Source organism: Bacillus rossius, chromosome 6 (genome assembly GCF_032445375.1).
Source record: "Bacillus rossius redtenbacheri isolate Brsri chromosome 6, Brsri_v3, whole genome shotgun sequence".
In the NCBI taxonomy this organism is placed as follows: domain Eukaryota; kingdom Metazoa; phylum Arthropoda; class Insecta; order Phasmatodea; family Bacillidae; genus Bacillus; species Bacillus rossius.
Window position 1 is genome coordinate 13,601,766 of NC_086334.1, and position 20,628 is coordinate 13,622,393.

The window sequence follows — 20,628 nt, forward strand, 5'->3', positions numbered from 1 at the left end:
TGTAGAAAAATTTGTAGCTAGATAATAACTCAGCTTTATATGCTAGTTATTTTTTTAAATATAAAATTTGGCGTAATTCGCAGCTAAAATTTTTGTTTTTTCTGATGGCCAGAGATTCATATTCAGTATTTATAAATAAAACATCTCTAACACAGTGAGACTTGTGGATGGCTCTGGTTGGTTTATTTTAAACATAACAAAGCACGTGACAAGCTACGAAGCTGCTTTGTGCAGTCGTCACACAACAGTGAATCTGAACAATACAAATGAAAACCCATAAGTGAAATGGTTATGATAGTAAAATATATTTTTCTACGTAGACTAAAATAATATTTTTAGTGTTACCTTATTGTAATCAGAATTGACTAAATATAAAAAAACATGTATTATTAAAGGTTTTTAGTTTTAAAGTTTGCAGGGCATATAAAATAGTTAAAAATAACTGTTCCTTTAAAAAGATGATATAGTTTTTATATCTAAAAATTTTCTTTTTTTAACTTTAAGTAGAGCACTTATGGTGCGTTTAACTCACACATAGAATGTTTCCAAACAGCATACATAAATTTGCAGATGACGTTTTGCAATAAATTAAAATGAAAACATGATAAAAAGTTTTAAACCTTAAAAAATCATATAGGAAACGATTTGAATCTGAATAGCAGATCGGTGAATAATATTTATTATAACGGAGAGATTATCTATGAGAAATAATGATTGATAATATCAACCATTCTTGTAATAAAAAAGAGCGTGCAACCCGTTTTACACATCTAATTTTACAACACATTGATGTAATTAATCTAATTGCATCAGAGTACTGTTATCAAGCCCAGACGGACATGTTAACCCAAAGGAGTGTTCGTACATTAAAAAGGCTTCATCGTTGTTCCTTGAAACTGTTGCACTTCTCTTTATTAACAACTGCGCCGCGCCGCCTTGGCGTACCGCCGCCCTAACGTCTCTAGTGTATTGCGAGTTGCCTATACGTCAGGTAATTCAACAGTAGCGTCTGACTATGATATCAGAGAGGGGTCGGTTTACTGAAAGCCTTTAAGGATACTCCAAGGGCTGGTGAGCGGTCCTGTTTCCTGTTTTCATTTTTAAATTATATTTTTAGAAGAGTTAAAATAGTTAAAAAGTTTGTTTTCAGAATAATTTTCAGGCATGAAACTCCTGATAGAGATTCTTGAAAGTACTCAAAGGACTTGCATTACATCTTTATCTTCATTTATTCGCCATGTAGTGTTACAATTGCCGCTCAAATCGAAGTCATACTATGCACGACGTAAATACTGTGTGCCAGTCTTGCTTGGGCTTAGAGGCGACACCGCACTAGAAGCACCAGCGAACGTCACACTTATCATCCCGCCTCACCGACACCAATACATTCCTGACCTTAATTTTTTTTACCCATGTAAGATATCTTTTACAAGAAACATTTCTATGTGATTAAATTTGAATCTGCATGTAGTTACAATAATTTCTTATAAAAAGTGTTAAGAATTTAATCTTGATGGGGGCATAAATCAATTGCTAATCACTTAAGAGGAAAATGTGACATGTTAACATTTTTTTTTTTCATAAAGAATAACCTGATGGATATTGTTATTGTTCTTCAGAAACAATGTGGTATATTTTAATTAGAAAGTTTTATTGTTAGTAAATATACATAAAAAAATTTCACTTTATTTTAATATTAATATTCTCCGTGGGCTTCGGGTGGAGCTATGCGTGCCAGTAGGATACTGGCCCTAGTACACACCACCGACCCGCACTGCGCACTCCGCGCCCATGTGAAGCGGGCTTCGGGCGGAGCTATGCGTGCCAGTGGGATACTGGCCATAGTGCACACCACCGACCCGCACACGCGCACTCCGCGCCCATGTGAAGCGGGCTTCGGGCGGAGCTATGCGTGCCAGTGGAATACTGGCCATAGTGCACACCACCGACCCGCACAGCGCACTCCGCGCCCATGTGAAGCGGGCTTCGGGCGGAGCTATGCGTGCCAGTGGGATACTGGCCATAGTGCACACCACCGACCCGCACAGCGCACTCCGCGCCCATGTGAAGCGGGCTTCGGGCGGAGCTATGCGTGCCAGTGGGATACTGGCCATAGTGCACACCACCGACCCGCACAGCGCACTCCGCGCCCATGTGAAGCGGGCTTCGGGCGGAGCTATGCGTGCCAGTGGGATACTGGCCATAGTGCACACCACCGACCCGCACAGCGCACTCCGCGCCCATGTGAAGCGGGCTTCGGGCGGAGCTATGCGTGCCAGTGGGATACTGGCCATAGTGCACACCACCGACCCGCACACGCGCACTTCGCGCCCATGTGAAGTGGGCTTCGGGCGGAGCTATGCGTGCCAGTGGGATACTGGCCATAGTGCACACCACCGACCCGCACACGCGCACTCCGCGCCCATGTGAAGCGGGCTTCGGGTGGAGCTATGCGTGCCAGTGGGATACTGGCCATAGTGCACACCACCGACCCGCACACGCGCACTCCGCGCCCATGTGAAGCGGGCTTCGGGCGGAGCTATGCGTGCCAGTGGGATACTGGCCATAGTGCACACCACCGACCCGCACACGCGCACTCCGCGCCCATGTGAAGCGGGCTTCGGGCGGAGCTATGCGTGCCAGTGGGATACTGGCCATAGTGCACACCACCGACCCGCACACGCGCACTTCGCGCCCATGTGAAGTGGGCTTCGGGCGGAGCTATGCGTGCCAGTGGGATACTGGCCATAGTGCACACCACCGACCCGCACAGCGCACTCCGCGCCCATGTGAAGCGGGCTTCGGGCGGAGCTATGCGTGCCAGTGGGATACTGGCCATAGTGCACACCACCGACCCGCACACGCGCACTTCGCGCCCATGTGAAGCGGGCTTCGGGTGGAGCTATGCGTGCCAGTGGGATACTGGCCATAGTGCACACCACCGACCCGCACACGCGCACTCCGCGCCCATGTGAAGCGGGCTTCGGGCGGAGCTATGCGTGCCAGTGGGATACTGGCCATAGTGCACACCACCGACCCGCACACGCGCACTTCGCGCCCATGTGAAGCGTGCTTCGGCCGGATCTATGCGTGCCAGTGGGATACTGGCCATAGTGCACACCACCGACCCGCACACGCGCACTTCGCGCCCATGTGAAGCGGGCTTCGGGCGGAGCTATGCGTGCCAGTGGGATACTGGCCATAGTGCACACCACCGACCCGCACAGCGCACTCCGCGCCCATGTGAAGCGGGCTTCGGGCGGAGCTATGCGTGCCAGTGGGATACTGGCCATAGTGCACACCACCGACCCGCACAGCGCACTCCGCGCCCATGTGAAGCGGGCTTCGGGCGGAGCTATGCGTGCCAGTGGGATACTGGCCATAGTGCACACCACCGACCCGCACACGCGCACTTCGCGCCCATGTGAAGTGGGCTTCGGGCGGAGCTATGCGTGCCAGTGGGATACTGGCCATAGTGCACACCACCGACCCGCACAGCGCACTCCGCGCCCATGTGAAGCGGGCTTCGGGCGGAGCTATGCGTGCCAGTGGGATACTGGCCATAGTGCACACCACCGACCGGCACAGCGCACTCCGCGCCCATGTGAAGCGGGCTTCGGGCGGAGCTATGCGTGCCAGTGGGATACTGGCCATAGTGCACACCACCGACCCGCACAGCGCACTCCGCGCCCATGTGAAGTGGGCTTCGGGCGGAGCTATGCGTGCCAGTGGGATACTGGCCATAGTGCACACCACCGACCCGCACAGCGCACTCCGCGCCCATGTGAAGCGGGCTTCGGGCGGAGCTATGCGTGCCAGTGGGATACTGGCCATAGTGCACACCACCGACCTGCACAGCGCACTCCGCGCCCATGTGAAGCGGGCTTCGGGCGGAGCTATGCGTGCCAGTGGGATACTGGCCATAGTGCACACCACCGACCCGCACAGCGCACTCCGCGCCCATGTGAAGCGGGCTTCGGGCGGAGCTATGCGTGCCAGTGGGATACTGGCCATAGTGCACACCACCGACCCGCACAGCGCACTCCGCGCCCATGTGAAGTGGGCTTCGGGCGGAGCTATGCGTGCCAGTGGGATACTGGCCACAGTGCACACCACCGACCCGCACAGCGCACTCCGCGCCCATGTGAAGCGGGCTTCGGGCGGAGCTATGCGTGCCAGTGGGATACTGGCCATAGTGCACACCACCGACCCGCACAGCGCACTCCGCGCCCATGTGAAGCGGGCTTCGGGCGGAGCTATGCGTGCCAGTGGGATACTGGCCATAGTGCACACCACCGACCCGCACAGCGCACTCCGCGCCCATGTGAAGCGGGCTTCGGGCGGAGCTATGCGTGCCAGTGGGATACTGGCCATAGTGCACACCACCGACCCGCACAGCGCACTCCGCGCCCATGTGAAGCGGGCTTCGGGCGGAGCTAGGCGTGCCAGTGGGATACTGGCCATAGTGCACACCACCGACCCGCACAGCGCACTCCGCGCCCATGTGAAGTGGGCTTCGGGCGGAGCTATGCGTGCCAGTGGGATACTGGCCATAGTGCACACCACCGACCCGCACAGCGCACTCCGCGCCCATGTGAAGCGGGCTTCGGGCGGAGCTATGCGTGCCAGTGGGATACTGGCCATAGTGCACACCACCGACCCGCACAGCGCACTCCGCGCCCATGTGAAGCGGGCTTCGGGCGGAGCTATGCGTGCCAGTGGGATACTGGCCATAGTGCACACCACCGACCCGCACAGCGCACTCCGCGCCCATGTGAAGCGGGCTTCGGGCGGAGCTATGCGTGCCAGTGGGATACTGGCCATAGTGCACACCACCGACCCGCACACGCGCACTCCGCGCCCATGTGAAGCGGGCTTCGGGCGGAGCTATGCGTGCCAGTGGGACACTGTCACCGGGCGGATGAGCGGGGGGTGTGGCGGGGCCGCGTGTAATTACAAGGAAAGAAAGAGTAATGGCTTGCGATAGCAGGGTGTCAGATATTAAAAACGCACCTAAATGTCTCTAAGTGTCTCGCGTAATGTCTCTCGTCAGAGTGGCACCGTCTCAAACGTGAGGTAAGTGCTACCATAGTCTAATGATTTAGTGGACTTATTTTAGTATTCTGCTCACAACGAGGGATGTTGGCTTCAGATTTGAAAACAAGGGTTCAAAATAAGCTCAAGCAAACAATAAAACATGCGTTGTTACAATAAATGTCTCACAAATAATGCGGAATAATTATCATTACTAAATACATAAATGATGTAATAATTTTTTGGTACAGTGCATAGTGCACAGTATAAATAAGTGACATGAAACTCTTGTTAACTTTTCTGTTTATGGTGGGGAACAAGATACTAGTCCATAAGCAGAAATTAAATTTTGCACGCAAGTATTGAGCGAGCATAGTTTTACCAATCTGCAAAAGAATATAAAGTCACGGGAGTGAGCAGAAAATAGTTTTGTGTATTTTAAGTTGGCTGTTTGTGCGTTGAAACGTTGAATGTCCTGGTGTTTATTCGTTTCAAATAAATCTAAGTTTTAATTGTGCCTGGACTGTCGAAATGAATTGTGTGGGCCCCGAAAAGGACTCGGTTTTCAAGAGAAGCCTAAGATGTCCATCAAGTTCTGTCCCTGCCCGAACACGTCCGAATATTCACCTTCGGCCAACCTCGGGATTTGTTTTATTTTTGCGCAGGAAAATGAATTCAAATATTAAAAGTGGTCGGTTAAGTTAGCTACGTTAAAACACTTTAAAACACTATGGACCTTTAGTTAGGTTAGTATAGCTACATTAAAATAAACAGAGAAATATATATATATATATATATATATATATATATATATATAAAACCGAGGTTGGCCGAAGGTGAATATTCGGGCGTGTTCGGGCAGGGACAGAACTTGATGTACATCTTAGGCTTCCTGGTTTTCAATCGGGTGTCGGGATTCGCCACAAAGTTGGCAGACCTGCTCCACGCCAAGGAAGAAGCAGTGTTATGCATCGACATTTCTCGGAAGTGGCCCTACAGGTGCGCGCTCTTCATGGCGGGTTCGCGTGTTTGCCCGCCTGACGTGACGCTGGCACGCGCGGCCTCGACAATCGATTATCGCGGGGATCGATAGCACTGGGCGGGTCGTTGGCCGCAATCGAGGCGTGGGTGGTAAACACCCCCGTGTGAAACCAAGAAACCAACAACAAGCGCGTCGTAATGTCAGCCAAACTGACGCCGGACTGTCTGGTCTTCGAAGGTCCAAGGCCGCATCGCTATGATGGACTGTTTCTGAATCCATATGGATCCGCACACGCATCCATAAATCCCTTAGGTAATGCAGTCGCAATGTAAAGGCGCATTTTTAAATGATGAATGGTGTCCAAATACCTTTTACTGCTAGTACCGCCTGTTGGCATTTGGTCGTAATAATGTGCACGCAGTCATTTCGAGTCGTGACATCTACGAAGATTCAGCAAAATGTGAATAACAACGACCAATGGTAAGTACAATTACACAATAATTGTAATGTAGCATGGATATTATAAATTGTTAACGATCAAAATAAAAATTTTGTTTTGAAAACACAATTATTTAAAATACTTATAATGTGCATTAAATTCTTTTATAAGTTTAAGTTCATCAATTGGTAATACTTTAAATACTTTTATTTACATTTTTATCTGTTTCTGAGTTATAAATTAAACTCTTTGTGTTTTCAACAAGTCTTATGCCAAAACTATAAAGCATCAACACTATTCCGAAGCTAATGGACGTGGGGACGCTTAAGTGGATGCGATTGTCGCATCCCTAGGAATCTCGATTTAGCGTCGGCATCCCTTGTGAGAATTCGGAAGCAACGCAAAGATGGCCGCGTCCACTACAGTGCGCTTTAAGTAGATTCCTTAATTAGGAGATACATTAGGCTAGTATTCGGGAGCAACGGTATTCTTATGTGTATTCGAACACAGGCTGCGTGACTGAAAAAAAAAATTTAATTCCGAATTTTTGTCAAGATAAGTATTATTCTCAGGTAAGACAACGAAATGGTGAAAACATAACGGTTCATTAAATCATATGCGATGGGGGTAATCATTATCATGAATAACTACGTCATTAACGACCTATGTACCTCTGAACTCTTTCTCGGTGAACTTTTAACAGATGTGGGATATACGTATACCAGAGGTTGCAGTTTAAGTGGAACACGAGTTGCATTTGAGAGCGAAGAAAATTCACTTCCTTGAATCTTATTTGCGATTGAGGTCGTGACTTGAGCAGAACCCCTGGACACGCAACTCTGCGGTCTCGTTGAACTCTGGTCGTGTTGGATGGCCTCGACTCTTCCGGCACCAGCTGCAGTCTGGCCCCCTCCCCCCCAGTCCCCCCACACAACCACCAACCACCCCCTCAGGTGTGCGGAGGGGACTTCGATGTTGCGTCAGTACGGACATGAGTCTATGGTTTCATTTTTAGGCCAGACTTGTTTTCAGAACGGGCGATTTCAGTGACTTTTTTTTTTTACTTTTCATGAATTCTGTTTATTCATAAAGTTAGCATATACGACACAAAAAAGGTCTCATTTTTTTTTTTAAAGATGCACTTGTAAAAAATAGTGATCGCAGTAATACGGGCTTCGGGTTCTTACCCGGGCATTTATTTATGCTCTGTGTTGTCCCAGAACCTCCAATAGTTAAAGTTATTTGCAAAAGATTTCCAGTACGGTATCAACTGTGGACACAATGAGCATGATACAACAAAATAGTCAATCTGTCGAATATTCGATTATGTTTTGCGTGGTTAAAAACACACACATACACATATATATGCTTAATGATACATCAATCAAAGAATAAAATATGCTACAATTTTCACAAGAAATTCTCAATATTATCTCGAAAAACATACTTAATTTATGCAAAAATAACCATAGCCACGTGTAGTACAAATTTACAGTATCTTTCTTTTAGTATCACAAACTATTTCTTGGCAAATGTATTCCAAAGGAATTTTTTTTCTGAAAGTACAGTTTTTTTTGTAGAAAACAGATAGTTCTTGTGTATGAAATAAAACAAGGGGTGTCGGCGTCTGTAATCGTTCGTAGAGTGAGACAGGGTGCGTGAGAGGGAAAGTGCAGAGGGAGAGAGTAGTGGTGAAGATAGTGTCAACGTTGATTTGGTCAACAACGTGTCCTTTAAAAAAAAACCTGGGAAATTAAAATCCCCCGCATCCCTGAAGAAATACACACTGCTAACTTTGAACCCACTCACACGTATATATACGTGCATAACGTTGCTAATATCTGGAAAAGAAGGTTCTCGAAGAAGGAAAACCTCCCACTGAGCAAAAAGGAGAATAAAAAGCACGAGTATATCGTCGTTGCCGTGGAAAAACCTCCTATGTGCACATTTTCGTGAAATCCAAGTTTTGTATCTCTGTGGTTCCACATTTTATTACGCATGTGCTGGAAAAATCTCCCATGTGTGACTGCAATGCTGTAAAAAATAGTAAAGGTTTTTTTGAATACTCCTATGTGTATCGCAAACAAAAGCTTCAGTGGTAAAATCTCATATGTGCACTATCAACACATAGGAGGTATTTCTGTACAAACATTGCCATTTTCTGAACACATAGGTGGTTTTCCCAGACTTTTTTTTTAGGTTAATAATTGACAGTTTAGTTCACAATTTATATGAAATGTACAAATGAAACGAGCGAATGAAAATATGCCGAAGGGAAAAGAGGTCATCAAAGGTAAACAAGTTCTAGGAAATCAGTCGTGATGACGAAGAGTAAACGCTGTGCTTAGTGCGTCGCTGCTCGCCTGTCCAAACACAAACACAGGACAGCGGTGACTCACAGCGAGACGCTCGGTGCAGACGGACGGACTCACTGCTCGTGCGCCGGACAGGAACCTGTTTGTGTGATCGTGACGTCACCCGGCGGAACCTGTTCCCTGACGAAGCGGCGCAATAATCTCTCCCCCTCTCTACTTTTCCCCAGTGCTTGGACGGAGAAGGAAAACGCGCAGGAAAAATTACACAACAAAAATATTGCGAGTCTTTCCTCACTTGAAACAGTTAGGTACTCTTGTTTTTTTCTGTCTGGTATATGAGGATACCGAACTCATGGACCAGACGTCTCAAGTTCAGTTCCAGACCATCTTGAGCATGTGTCGTGTGTTAAAAATGTTATTACCGTGTTCGACGTCGAAGGCGCTGAAATGTGCTATCATCTCACAATCGCCTGGGGTACAAAACAACCGACCACACTTGGACACTTCAAGATCAATGGAACTCGTGAAAGTAGCTGCTGTGATTAATGCATTTAAAAAAAATCTTTCGGCACAGCCTACAGGCGTAAGAAGATTTTGAAGTACCGTTTTCTTCTGGAAATGTTCCTGTAACTTCTATAAACTTCTGAAACATTTTAAGAACTTAATGTACGTAACATCCTATATTATGTTCTCCAATATTGCAAAATGTCTGATTAAAATTTTATATCGTATTCCATGCAGTGAAAATTTTTCCAATATTTTTAACCCAATGCATACAGCATAACGAATGTCATAATATGTCTATTTAGGTAGTTATGCATTTTTTGACCTTCAACTATCTTCATCACCTGCACTATTACTTGGACGTATGTAAATTATTTTTCGACCAAGGTTTAAAAAAATATTAAGAAAGTTTGAAATAAATTCGCACAAATTTGGTAGTAAGGAAGTTTTGAATTTTTTGTATTTGAACCACGGTTTTCACGATAATAATTCGTCTCATCCAAAAATATTTCAGCCAAAGCTTTTAAAAAATGTTATAATTTTTTTTCTTTGACCTGTTATTGTTTCCATCTTACAGTAATGATTAGTTACATTCAAATTTACTTTGAAAAAGGTTTTAGACAAAAATTAGAAAGTTTAAAATAAATAAGAACTGATTCGATAGTGAACATTTTATGAAGGTTATACTTACTTTTTTATTCCAACATCTGGTTTTCGTTTGTCGTATAAAAATTATTTAAGTATAAAAGTTATAGATAGTATTTTAAAGCTTCAAATGTATAAGATTGTTTGCCGGGATTGACACTGTTAAAAATATGGGTGCTAAAACACACGTTTTGTTGAAAACCGGCCCTTGGCTCAACTGTGCATGAGTAAAACACACAGATAGTCATAAATAAACAATATGAAATATTACTTGATCAAGTGAAGCTATTTTAACATTGGATTGGTACAGTTTTACTGTTTCAAAATTGCAGCGTAACTGCAATGATTGTTCTACAGGCACACTCGATTACGCAGGCGGCGCTTTGCGTTATTAATGTTTTTCTCTAGTCCCTCGAGACGTCACATGCTGTATCTTGGTGCTTAAGAGCCTGCAAAGTGCTTATAGTGCATCCCTACGGGTTGACCCCCAACGATTACGTACAAAATAATGTTTCTAACAGCTCCACGTTTGTGTCTTATGTAGGTATTTCACGCATATGTACAAATCAATAGGCAAATGGTAAGGATTATGTTGATGTACGGCAGAGAAAGAGATTTTAAATATATCAACTTGAAAAAAAAAGTTCTTTTATAAAAATTGGTTGTCTGTAAAGTCGGTTTACGGACGATAGTTTAACGTGACAACGTCATAACAAAACATTGATGAAATGATTGCATACTTTTATGAATAAAATTGAATCATTTTTATTGAATTATCACTATTTTGTATGGATACAAAGAAGGAGTGAAATGAAATATACAATTTAATTGATAAATTTACTTTTATTTGCACTCATTAATTCAAATATGTTTATTACTTTAACGAACAGATTATTTTAACTATAACTTTTATACATGTTTGCTATTTAACTTCTTCCAATCTGTGTTATTCTGTTAAGGATAGGACGATGATAGGAAAAGTAGGAAACGAATGGGAGTGTTTCAAGTTTAATGTGCCTCGAAAAAGTCAAATCGATGGTTGTTCGAATCGAGTGGAAGAGAGATAGATACGGCGCAAGCGTACAATGAGCGAAACGGGACAAGGTGTGTAATGGGACACTGCGTAACTGGACAATGTGCGTAACGGGACACTTTTTCGTGCGTGCAGCCGGCGTTCATCGTTTTATTAGACGTTGTCACGTCAAAAACTAATTCCTTTCCGAACGAACACTGTTACTACGCTCGATTGAAATGGACTTTCTTCAGACAATACACAGGGGCTGTGTCTGAAAGTCAACCTCTTCAGCGATTCGCTGGCCGCTGCCGAAGACCTCGTGCACACGTAATCTCGCGTGGCTTCGGAGATGTTCGTACGTCGCCGACGGCAAAACAAGTTCTCGGTGAACTTTCTAGTGAGGGCAGCCTTCGCTCAGCCAGAGTCGCTTCGAGCAGCGTCAGGCACGGTTGTCTCTGGTGTTGCAGCGTGAAGAACGTATGTATCTGGACTCCTTCCAGGATCTTCGTTGGGGTTATTGTGCTTGGAAATCCCTGCAACTGCCATTTTCTTTCTGTCTTTCTTTCTTAGTGGCTAGATACTACCGTGGCAGTATCAGTAATTTTACTACAGTACCATTACAATATGTTTTGTCAAAGTTCAGTTAAATGTATATTTAAAATTATACTGTAAAAATAATCCTAATTTCTAGAATGGTATGTTATTCGTGATATAGATTTACATCTAATAAATACTTTACGCGCCACCAGATAGTAACTATTCGTAATATACGTATAATATTATTTTACATAATAATAACGATGAATTATATAAAAATTTTAACAATAATTTTGATATTTTCATGGATTAAGAAAAGTTTAAAGTTTTTAATTAATAACTCTAAAGAATAGAAATTTGTGGTTGATTTAATATAACTGATGGTTTTATAATAAAGTTCTTATATCTTGTCAACACAGGATTTAGAAGCCGTAGCATAACTTTGTGCGTGTTCAGACTACAGGTTCTTCTTAAAATGGACACGTAACAAAATTAAAAAAAAAAAGACGCATTTTGTTTTGTTGTAGTGAGTACCGACTGCGTCTGAACTAAAACTTGCTAAATCGCAATTTATAAGATGTTGTATAATAAACCTAAACGGGAAAATGACCTTCGACGTTCATAGACTGACACAATCAACTTTCTTTGTTTACAGAATATGCAACTGTACGTGGCGCTCCTGTGTGTTAGCGTCGTAGCGGCTGTGGTATGTAGTGTTATGCTTTTACAGTTTAACATATTAGTTATATGAAGACTGCCATCGTGAATAGCACATGTTTAAAAACGAGAAGATCAAAAAATTATCGTAAAACAAGTACAGGTCTCATAAAAAATTTAAGACCATTAGATAATTTAATTGAATATTTTTTTTGCTCTATATATCTAGTATAATTTGCTTCTAAAATGCTATAAATATTTCAAAAACTACTTTTTAATGGCTTTTGACACCTAGGTAGCAAATTTTACTAAAAATAAAAATAAAGGCGAATACAAGTACATACTCAAAACTGCTTTTTTAAAACGTTATTTTCGTTACTATTTATGGTTATTAAAACGAATTACCGTATTCTTGCAAAATAAATTATTTTTGCTAGATACAGAATTGTCCAATTATACAAAAATGCAGCTACAATGCAGAGCGAAACGTCGGTACACTGTCCCGCTTCGAAGCGATCAGACTCAGATAGCCAAGACAGTTTATTAGCAAATTACCGCAAACCAACCATCTTTCAACTGAAACTTTAAGTTTTGCACTCAACCAACCTTTACGTTTTAGGGGTCTAAGCTTTTATTACGTTGCAACATGTAAAACATAAATATGTTGCGTGATTTTAAATAGGAAATTTAAGTTCTGTTAAGTATATGAGCTGCTATTCCATAAACCAATCGCATTTTACTTGGAAATAGTCTAATATAATTAAGTTATTGTCGGCTTATAAATTCTTATCAATATAATTTAATCCATTTGAAAAATATGTGAGCTTAGTTAATTTTCAGCGTAAACTAGTTTACGTTGATAATATGTCTATTCCAGGCTGTTTATTTATTTTTAAACAACAGTTCAAAAAGGTGGTAGGCCTACTTATCCGTTTATATTGAGTCATTTTTTAAAATGCGGATGAAATATTATGTAACGCCACACTACATTTTAGATTAAATGACAACAGAATGTATTTTATGTTTTTTGTAAAATGATAAGCAGTTTTAACAGCTCGATAGCAGTCTTGGCCTTTGGCACAGCGCTGACGCGGCTGCAGCCCAAGGCCTAAGACTGCCGTCACGTCGACCGCAAATAGCCACCACATGCACCGTGAAATGCAACTTGCATGTTCTTCCAACCCACGAAGTAACCTTTACCCGGAAATTTCTCGAATTCATTTAGCATCAGGCTAAAAATTCATAATACTACGTATAATTAGGGCCATGCATATTTCGCGAAAAGATTCCGAGACTAGCTGAAAGTTAAAACACTGTAGCATCGTCTGTGTTTCGTGATGAGTGAGTTTCTTTCAGGTACATGACGATTGTTAAAACACCAATCACAGTAATTCGGTGCGGAACCAAATGCGTCCTGAGTGGTTTAGCCAAATAAGGCAACTACTTCTCTCGCAGACGGCCGCCAATCACAAGGAGGAAACCGCTGGTGCGCGTATACCTTGTTGCAGTCTAGTAGGCGTTCAGATTTATTCGCGAAAAATACCTGCCCCTACGTATAATCTTCCAACGTTTGCTTTCCTATTGGCTGAACAATTACATTAGTACCTCCTGTTCGTTGAAATGGGTTGATGTGATTGGGTCTCTCCGCTGCTAGCTTGCAGTTGACTGGTCCACAGCCGTAGAGGGGAGTGCCAAAAAAATGTGATGCAACCATCAGAGCAAGGCGAAGGCATACATATTTTTGGTCTACCTTACAGCGGAAAGAATCCGCGTGATTTCCGAGTCCCTACCAATACGGGATGTTTCCAAACATCGACAGCGTCTGAAAGGTGAAAACTGGGGTAATGCATTTTTTCGCGAAAAGATTCCCACACCAGCTGTGCGTTAAAACTTTGTAGCATTATCTGTGTTCGTTGGCTGGGTTTATTTCAGGCGCATGTCTAGTGTCAGCTCACCAATCACAGCCATCCAGGGCGGAAGTTACGCGTCCTGAACGGCCCGGCCGAACAGGGCAATGTCTTCTCTTGCGGACCGCCACAATCGCTAGCGCGGACACATATATCAGATTCACTTTATATTAATATTATATAATAGCTAAAGGTTATCTACTTAATAAAACTCTTAACGCTGACTGGCAGACAGCGTACAGTTTAAACCGGTGGGTCTAGAGGCATTTAATTTTGCAGAGGAGTTTCTTATACAACGTAGGTGAGCACTAAGAAAGTATTTTTGAAAATTCGTCCCTTAAGGAGGTTAAATAGGGGATGAAAATTTGGGTAATCTTATAGAGAACACGGCGAGTTACTGCATAAAATATCTTATATTATTGTATGTATATATGTGTATGTATGTATATATGTGTATGTATGTATATATATAACGTATTAGGAATTGACAGATTATTCCGACCTTACGGCCGGCATTCTCGCGTTCCCCTCCCACATATGCGCCCTAATAGGGTAGGGTGGGCGTAGCGTTCCAGTTCGCTTTTCATGTACATTCCAGAGCTTTAAAAAAAAAAAACAGAACGGTTAGGGATCGCTCCCTGTTGTTGACCGGGAGGGTATAAGAGCTCCGGCAATGACCAGCGGCTGGGGCCACCAACCCAGCATGGTCGCCGCCTCACAGCTGACCAGACATGTACATTAGGTTCACACCTCAAAATAATCATCGATACTCCCCCAGGCATGTAATACCGCTAGGGCGTGGTCCTGGTTAGGAGAAATATGGGTCTTTTACATGCCAGACACTGTTACCAGTGCCTACCATGGGTTCCGAGAACCGGGAAATAGATTCGCCATTTCCAATCGCGGCATGTTACTGGAGAGCGCACGGCTAGGTCGAGAGGTTGAGGAGACCCATCCCAACATCGGCCCCACCGACCCGCCCCCAGCTCCGCCTCTGAACCACCAGACCACCTACAGAGCTAGCCCCCTCTGTGGAACCATACCTCTCACATCCCTGGGACCCCTCGGTCATCCAGTTGCTCGTGATCCAGCTGAGGCCTATCCAACGTCTACTAGCTCAGCAGGCTAGTGCCCGAGCTTAAGTAGCTCAACACTTCCACTCGTCAACAGGGCGGGGACCCCTCAGAGGACCACTACCACCACGTTTCCTACTCCAATCCTGATCCTGAGCCAATAGAGGAAACCTCAGCGGGGAACTATCACAGTAAAGGATCAGTCCCGTGACACCCTTCATCTTCAGGTATAGTGCTTTCCCGGGCAGCCTCACGGTGGTCGAGTCCCCCCCTTATCAGGACATGGATGTCCTTGGGTACTTCAATATCAGCATGTCTCCCGCCCGAAGGCTACAGCTGTGCCAGAGCCCGGGTAGGTAAGGTAACACCAAACCAAAGATTGCCTTAATTACTGTCCCTTAGACGATCCACCGCCCAAAGGTTACAGCCTTGCCAGGGCCCGGGTGCCCGGACCGGGAGCGAAACCCCGCCGCGTTACCACCCTTCGCTATTCCATATGCATCTTGGATTCTTCACGTTGAATCCGATGCTTTGAGACACCACCTAGGGGTTGGGGGTCCAAAACCCCCCAGTGGATTTTCTGCAGGAGCAAGGTGTAGTCACCTACCCACAACTTACTAGTCCACCAGAATTCCCGTTCCGACATACCGAGGAAGTCTGAGGAGTGGGCACCCCCGGCATTTCCCATATTTGTTTAAACACTGGCGCCACGAGAGGGCTATGTGTTGCCGTAAGCGGGAGAGGCTATATATTCGCATCACACGCCCTTTTTGGATCTTGCTGAGAGCATCACTCAGATACTAGAGCCGACTACAGCTCCGACACGTCATAGGTCCACTCTTCATCCCACTGGGTCGACGGGTAACCCAGTGAGATGCAAGACCCTTGAGCCAGCCAGCTGACCAGACAGTTGGATGTGTCCTCAGCACTGCTGGCATGTCTGGAGGTGACGGAGCGAGCGGGCAGTGCACCACGTGTTGTCCGGCAGGAGCACCGCGCCACGGTGGACCTGGCCGACCCGCAGGGCCAGACGGGCGTGCGAGGCCACGTGACCCTGGTGCAGCAGGACGAGGGGGAGGTGCTGGTGAGCGGCGAGGTGTCGGGGCTGTCCCCTGGTCTGCACGGCTTCCACGTGCACCTGTCGCCCGACATCGCCGGAGGCTGCGCCGGCGCCCAGGGACACTACAACCCCCACAACGTGAGCGCGGCCCCTTCATCCCGTCAGCACTCTTCCTTTCACAGTCTCCGTGGCTACCCCCGTCCAGTGGGAAGCCTTCTTTTCACAGAACGAGAGAGAGAGAGCCAAAACCCGAACTTCCCCGAAGTTCATGTTTTTTCCGTATCTTTAATGTAGCTATCTTAAACAAATCAACCGTCCACAATGTTTTAAAGTATTTATAATGTAGCTAACCTAAACTAATTGACCATTAGTATCCTTTTATCAACACCGCCATATTTATTTACAATGAACGACAAAAAAAAACCGAAGATGCACGATCGGGTGTTTGGCTCTCTCTTCTGTGAAAAGGCTGCCCGTGTGAAGGTACGCGGTTGTGCGCGGCGCGACCTGCTGGTACCAGCGAGGTTGTCTGCAAGGTCTAGCCACAAGATTTCACCACGCGCGTCCCCGCCTCTGTGAGCGGCGAACCCCGACTCCTCCTTCTTGCGCAATAACTTTAGAAATCGACCTGTCACAATGGGCTTTTCAAGCGCGCATCTTCATTGCAACACAGTCAAAACAGGCTTTAAGATTTCTTATTAATGATTACTTCTTTACTGAACAATGCTTTTAAAAAAGTTAAAAAATGCTTTTGGCTATTACAAAAATTATTCAAAAATATATTTTCGAATTCAAAGTATTTATTTTCTAACATTTTAAAAACTCTATGTACCAAGCATATATTATGTTCTCAAATATTCCAATCTAGCTAATCCCTGGCATGCGATACAATGCCTCAAATTCTTTGAAGTAGGTATACATATACAATGCTTCTATCTATATATATAGTTATATATATTTCTATGTATATCTCTATCTACACACACACACATATATATATAGTTCTATATATTTCTATGTATATCTCTATCTACACACACACACACACACATATATATATATAAAACTTTCTTTATCTATATATGTGTATCTCCCTCTATATTTTTCTATCTCGCTGTACTCTATATATGCAATGAAAACATTTAATATCTATGTTTTTACATATCTATATTTGTATCTATCTTTAAACCTGTCACAGGTGTGACATAGGTATGTAAAAACACGCACGTATTCAAATGCAATGTTGTGTTAAAATTTCAAAGCACTCGGCAAAGAACTTTCGGCGATTTAAGATTTTACAAATGAACATTTAAATTTTTATTTATATAGATAAATCAATCAAACATTTTCTCATAATCTGTCACCAAAATGTTTAGAATGTTTTCTGTTCGATACATCAAGTATTTCAGCAGGGTTTCCATAATATTCTCGATAAGAATGACAAGACCATGAGCCTGATGTTAGTCCAGCACAGGTAGGTCAGTTTCTGCTAGGGGGGGGGGGGGGGGGGTGAGGAGGCAAAATCCTCGGGGCCCAGGGTTGAGTTCTGAATTATTTTTTTTATGCTTGTGAATACAAAAATTACAATCCTATTGCTAATAAAATCAATAGGAAACCTTATAATTTATACAAATTTTTAATTTCACGTTTACAGTATGGCTTAGGTAATGTTTAGTCTTAAGTTTTTTATTTTTATTTAATATTGGGTTTAAAAAACTTGAACAATAAGTATAGACCTGCAAAATTTGCGGATTCATTTTGTGATATGCTACAATTCAAATAATTATACCTTAGCGCTGCTTCTACCACTGGTCCACTGTTTATCTGGGGTAATGAGGGCCAGTTAGAGACCCTCGCTCAGAGAAGTGTCGAATCACAGGCCACCCAGTCGAGACGACTCACCAAGTCAGCAGCCAATGAACAGGTGGCATTTTCCCGAGTGTGTAGAGTGTAGTAGAGTCTATCCTGAAGGTCACTGAATCTGCGAATTTTGCAGGTCTATAACAATAAGTAATGGGTAGAGACCGGAAAAATTCGCGGATTCATTTCGTGATAGGCTGAAATTCAAACGCGTGTACAATTCTGCTGGTTCTGCTATTGGCTCGCAGTTTAACTGGAGCTCTCTGGGCCAATAAGAGACTATCGACCAAAGAAGCGTCGAATCACAAGCTACCCAGTGGAGACGCCTCACAATTTAGTAACCCAATGAACACGCGTGTTTACTTGAGATATGCAGAGGATAATGAAGGCTATCCTAGAGGTCATTGAATCCGCGAATTTTTCCGGTCCCTAGTAATGGGGAAGGGGCCCGATAAAATAATTTGCCCCAGGGCCATTAGTTTCTCATTTTTTTTCTTTCTTTCTTTCGTTGCATGTTGCATCCTTGCACTTCTTGCCGGGTTTCACGTGTGAACCTCGCCACCTGCCAACAGAAGCACCACGGCGGGCCCTTGGACGCCGACCGCCACATCGGCGACCTGGGCAACATCGAGGCGGGCCAGGACGGCGTGGCCCGAGTCCACGTGGTCGACGGCCACATCCGGCTGACGGGGCCCCACTCGGTGGTGGGGCGCAGCGTCGTGGTGCACTCCGACGAGGACGACCTGGGCAAGGGGGGCTTCAGCGACAGCCTGACCACGGGCCACGCCGGCAGTCGCCTGGCCTGCGGCGTCATCGTGCAGTGAGGCCCCGGGGGGAGAGAGTCCGCGCACTCCACACTTGCTTTACTCTTCATCACGGCGTCACTACACAGCTTCTTACCTACTGAAAAACTGTTGTTCCATTAGTTACGATGTTTGGTCATATGAAACAATTCAAATTACACCACACAGCCAGGGGTGTATGCAGGAGCGTAGCCAGGGGAGGGTTTTTTTAGGGGTTCAAACACACCCCCCCCCCCTTCCCCTTAGCAGCAAATCTTTAATTCATTTCTTATTCATCACTCAAACAAATTTCATATTAAAATTAATAAAATTTTTACTATTACAATATTTAAATTTAAGAACCGAAAACTGCTAAAATAGCACTATTTTACATATTAAAATCAAATTTTTCCCGGGGGAGGACCCCCGGACCCCCCGCTTTAATACGGGGGGGGGGGGGAAGCATGTTTCTTAACACCCCCCATACACAAATCCTGGCTACGCCACTGGGTGTATGCAGGGGGGATATATCCCCTCACCTATAGAAATCCTAAAAAATATATAAAAATATAATTCCTAGCCCTCCAACCCTCTTTGAAATAAAAGTCTGCGGACGCTCCTAAACACAGCTTCACTATTAGATGGTGCCCGATACCAACATGTGCCTAAAGAGCCATTTTGTTCTACGAAAATTTCTCTTTACACGTACACAAAATAAGGAAATCAATAATCTGAAGTATGTTGTATACATTATCCTGTATTTCACAGATTACAGACTTTACCACGTGATTAAAACTTAAGTCAAAAATTTTGCTATAACTCGCAGGTTCAGAGAAAACCAGTTAGTGACATGTAGCGGTAAAAGGCCTGTGCCTTAAGTTATCTATTCACTTACAGCATGGAAGTCACATTGTCATGGTAGAAATGGAGACATGGTAGTATAATAATTCAGCCAACCTGATAAAAAATAAGGAATAAAAAAATTCAGGCCCATATGTTCTCGCACATGCATCTTGAGATTTACCTCGTAAACAGCAAGACTTTGTTAAGTATTGCAGTAAGTGTTTTTGACCAATAATATTAACCATTTACTATTGTTATTTATTTTGGAATCTACCAATTCTGTATGTGTACACATGTTATCTGACATCATCTATGTGTAATGGGTTATATAATTCATTTCTGTGCACCTATTGTCTGTATTGGAAAGTTTTTAAGTAGGTAATAAACTAATGATAAAATAATTTAGTTGGTTTTTGCTTTTGTAATAAAATAATGCTTAAGGATATATATTTTAGAACTGAATACAATATTTTACCTAAGAATTGATTTTTATTTCACCTCCAACAGAGCGAAAACCTTAATTTTTAAGTCCTAGGCAGAATAATTATCTATAAAATAAAAATCCTATCATTTTAGTCTTGCTGCATGCATCACAAAAGTGTTGAATAGTGTAATAAGCAGCGTGTTTCAAACAGTTTACTGTAAAATTAAAAAAAAAACTTTTCTTTTCAGTAATTGTTTTCATGAGAATACAATCTACAGAACTAAGCAAGGTCTCCAAATCAACTTGAGTGAATCTGTTAATTGTATCTTCATAATATTTGATAACCAGGCATGTAGGCTTTATATGCTCAAAATTTTATTTAGTATACTGCAATTGATGCAATATGGAGTTAATATTTACAAATTCAAATAGAAATCAGGTGATGGGGTATTATTTTTATTTTTACACAACAAAACTTTTTTTATTTACTTCTAAAAGTAAACTTTGATGTACAAATTTCACAAGATGTCACTAGAAAAATGTGTCAATGT

General features: G+C 43.7%; 1 protein-coding gene across 1 annotated transcript; it reads left to right on the forward strand.

Annotated features, from left to right (window-relative positions):
• The first annotated feature begins 11,260 nt into the window (after nucleotides 1–11,260).
• Nucleotides 11,261–20,132, forward strand: LOC134532658 (uncharacterized). Its single transcript, XM_063369320.1, has 4 exons — nucleotides 11,261–11,411; nucleotides 12,127–12,177; nucleotides 16,097–16,306; nucleotides 18,601–20,132. The coding sequence occupies exons 2-4, from the start codon at nucleotides 12,130–12,132 to the stop codon at nucleotides 18,850–18,852; spliced, it is 510 nt and encodes a 169-aa protein (XP_063225390.1). The 5' UTR covers nucleotides 11,261–11,411; nucleotides 12,127–12,129; the 3' UTR covers nucleotides 18,853–20,132.
• Nucleotides 20,133–20,628: the final 496 nt, after the last annotated feature.

Coding starts and splice junctions, on each gene's coding strand:
- LOC134532658 (XM_063369320.1), top strand. CDS start 12,130: ATGCAACTGTACGTGGCGCTCCTGTGTGTTAGCGTCGTAGCGGCTGTG. Junction 12,178..16,096: donor TTAGCGTCGTAGCGGCTGTG/GTATGTAGTGTT, acceptor GTTGTCCGGCAG/GAGCACCGCGCCACGGTGGA. Junction 16,307..18,600: donor GACACTACAACCCCCACAAC/GTGAGCGCGGCC, acceptor ACCTGCCAACAG/AAGCACCACGGCGGGCCCTT.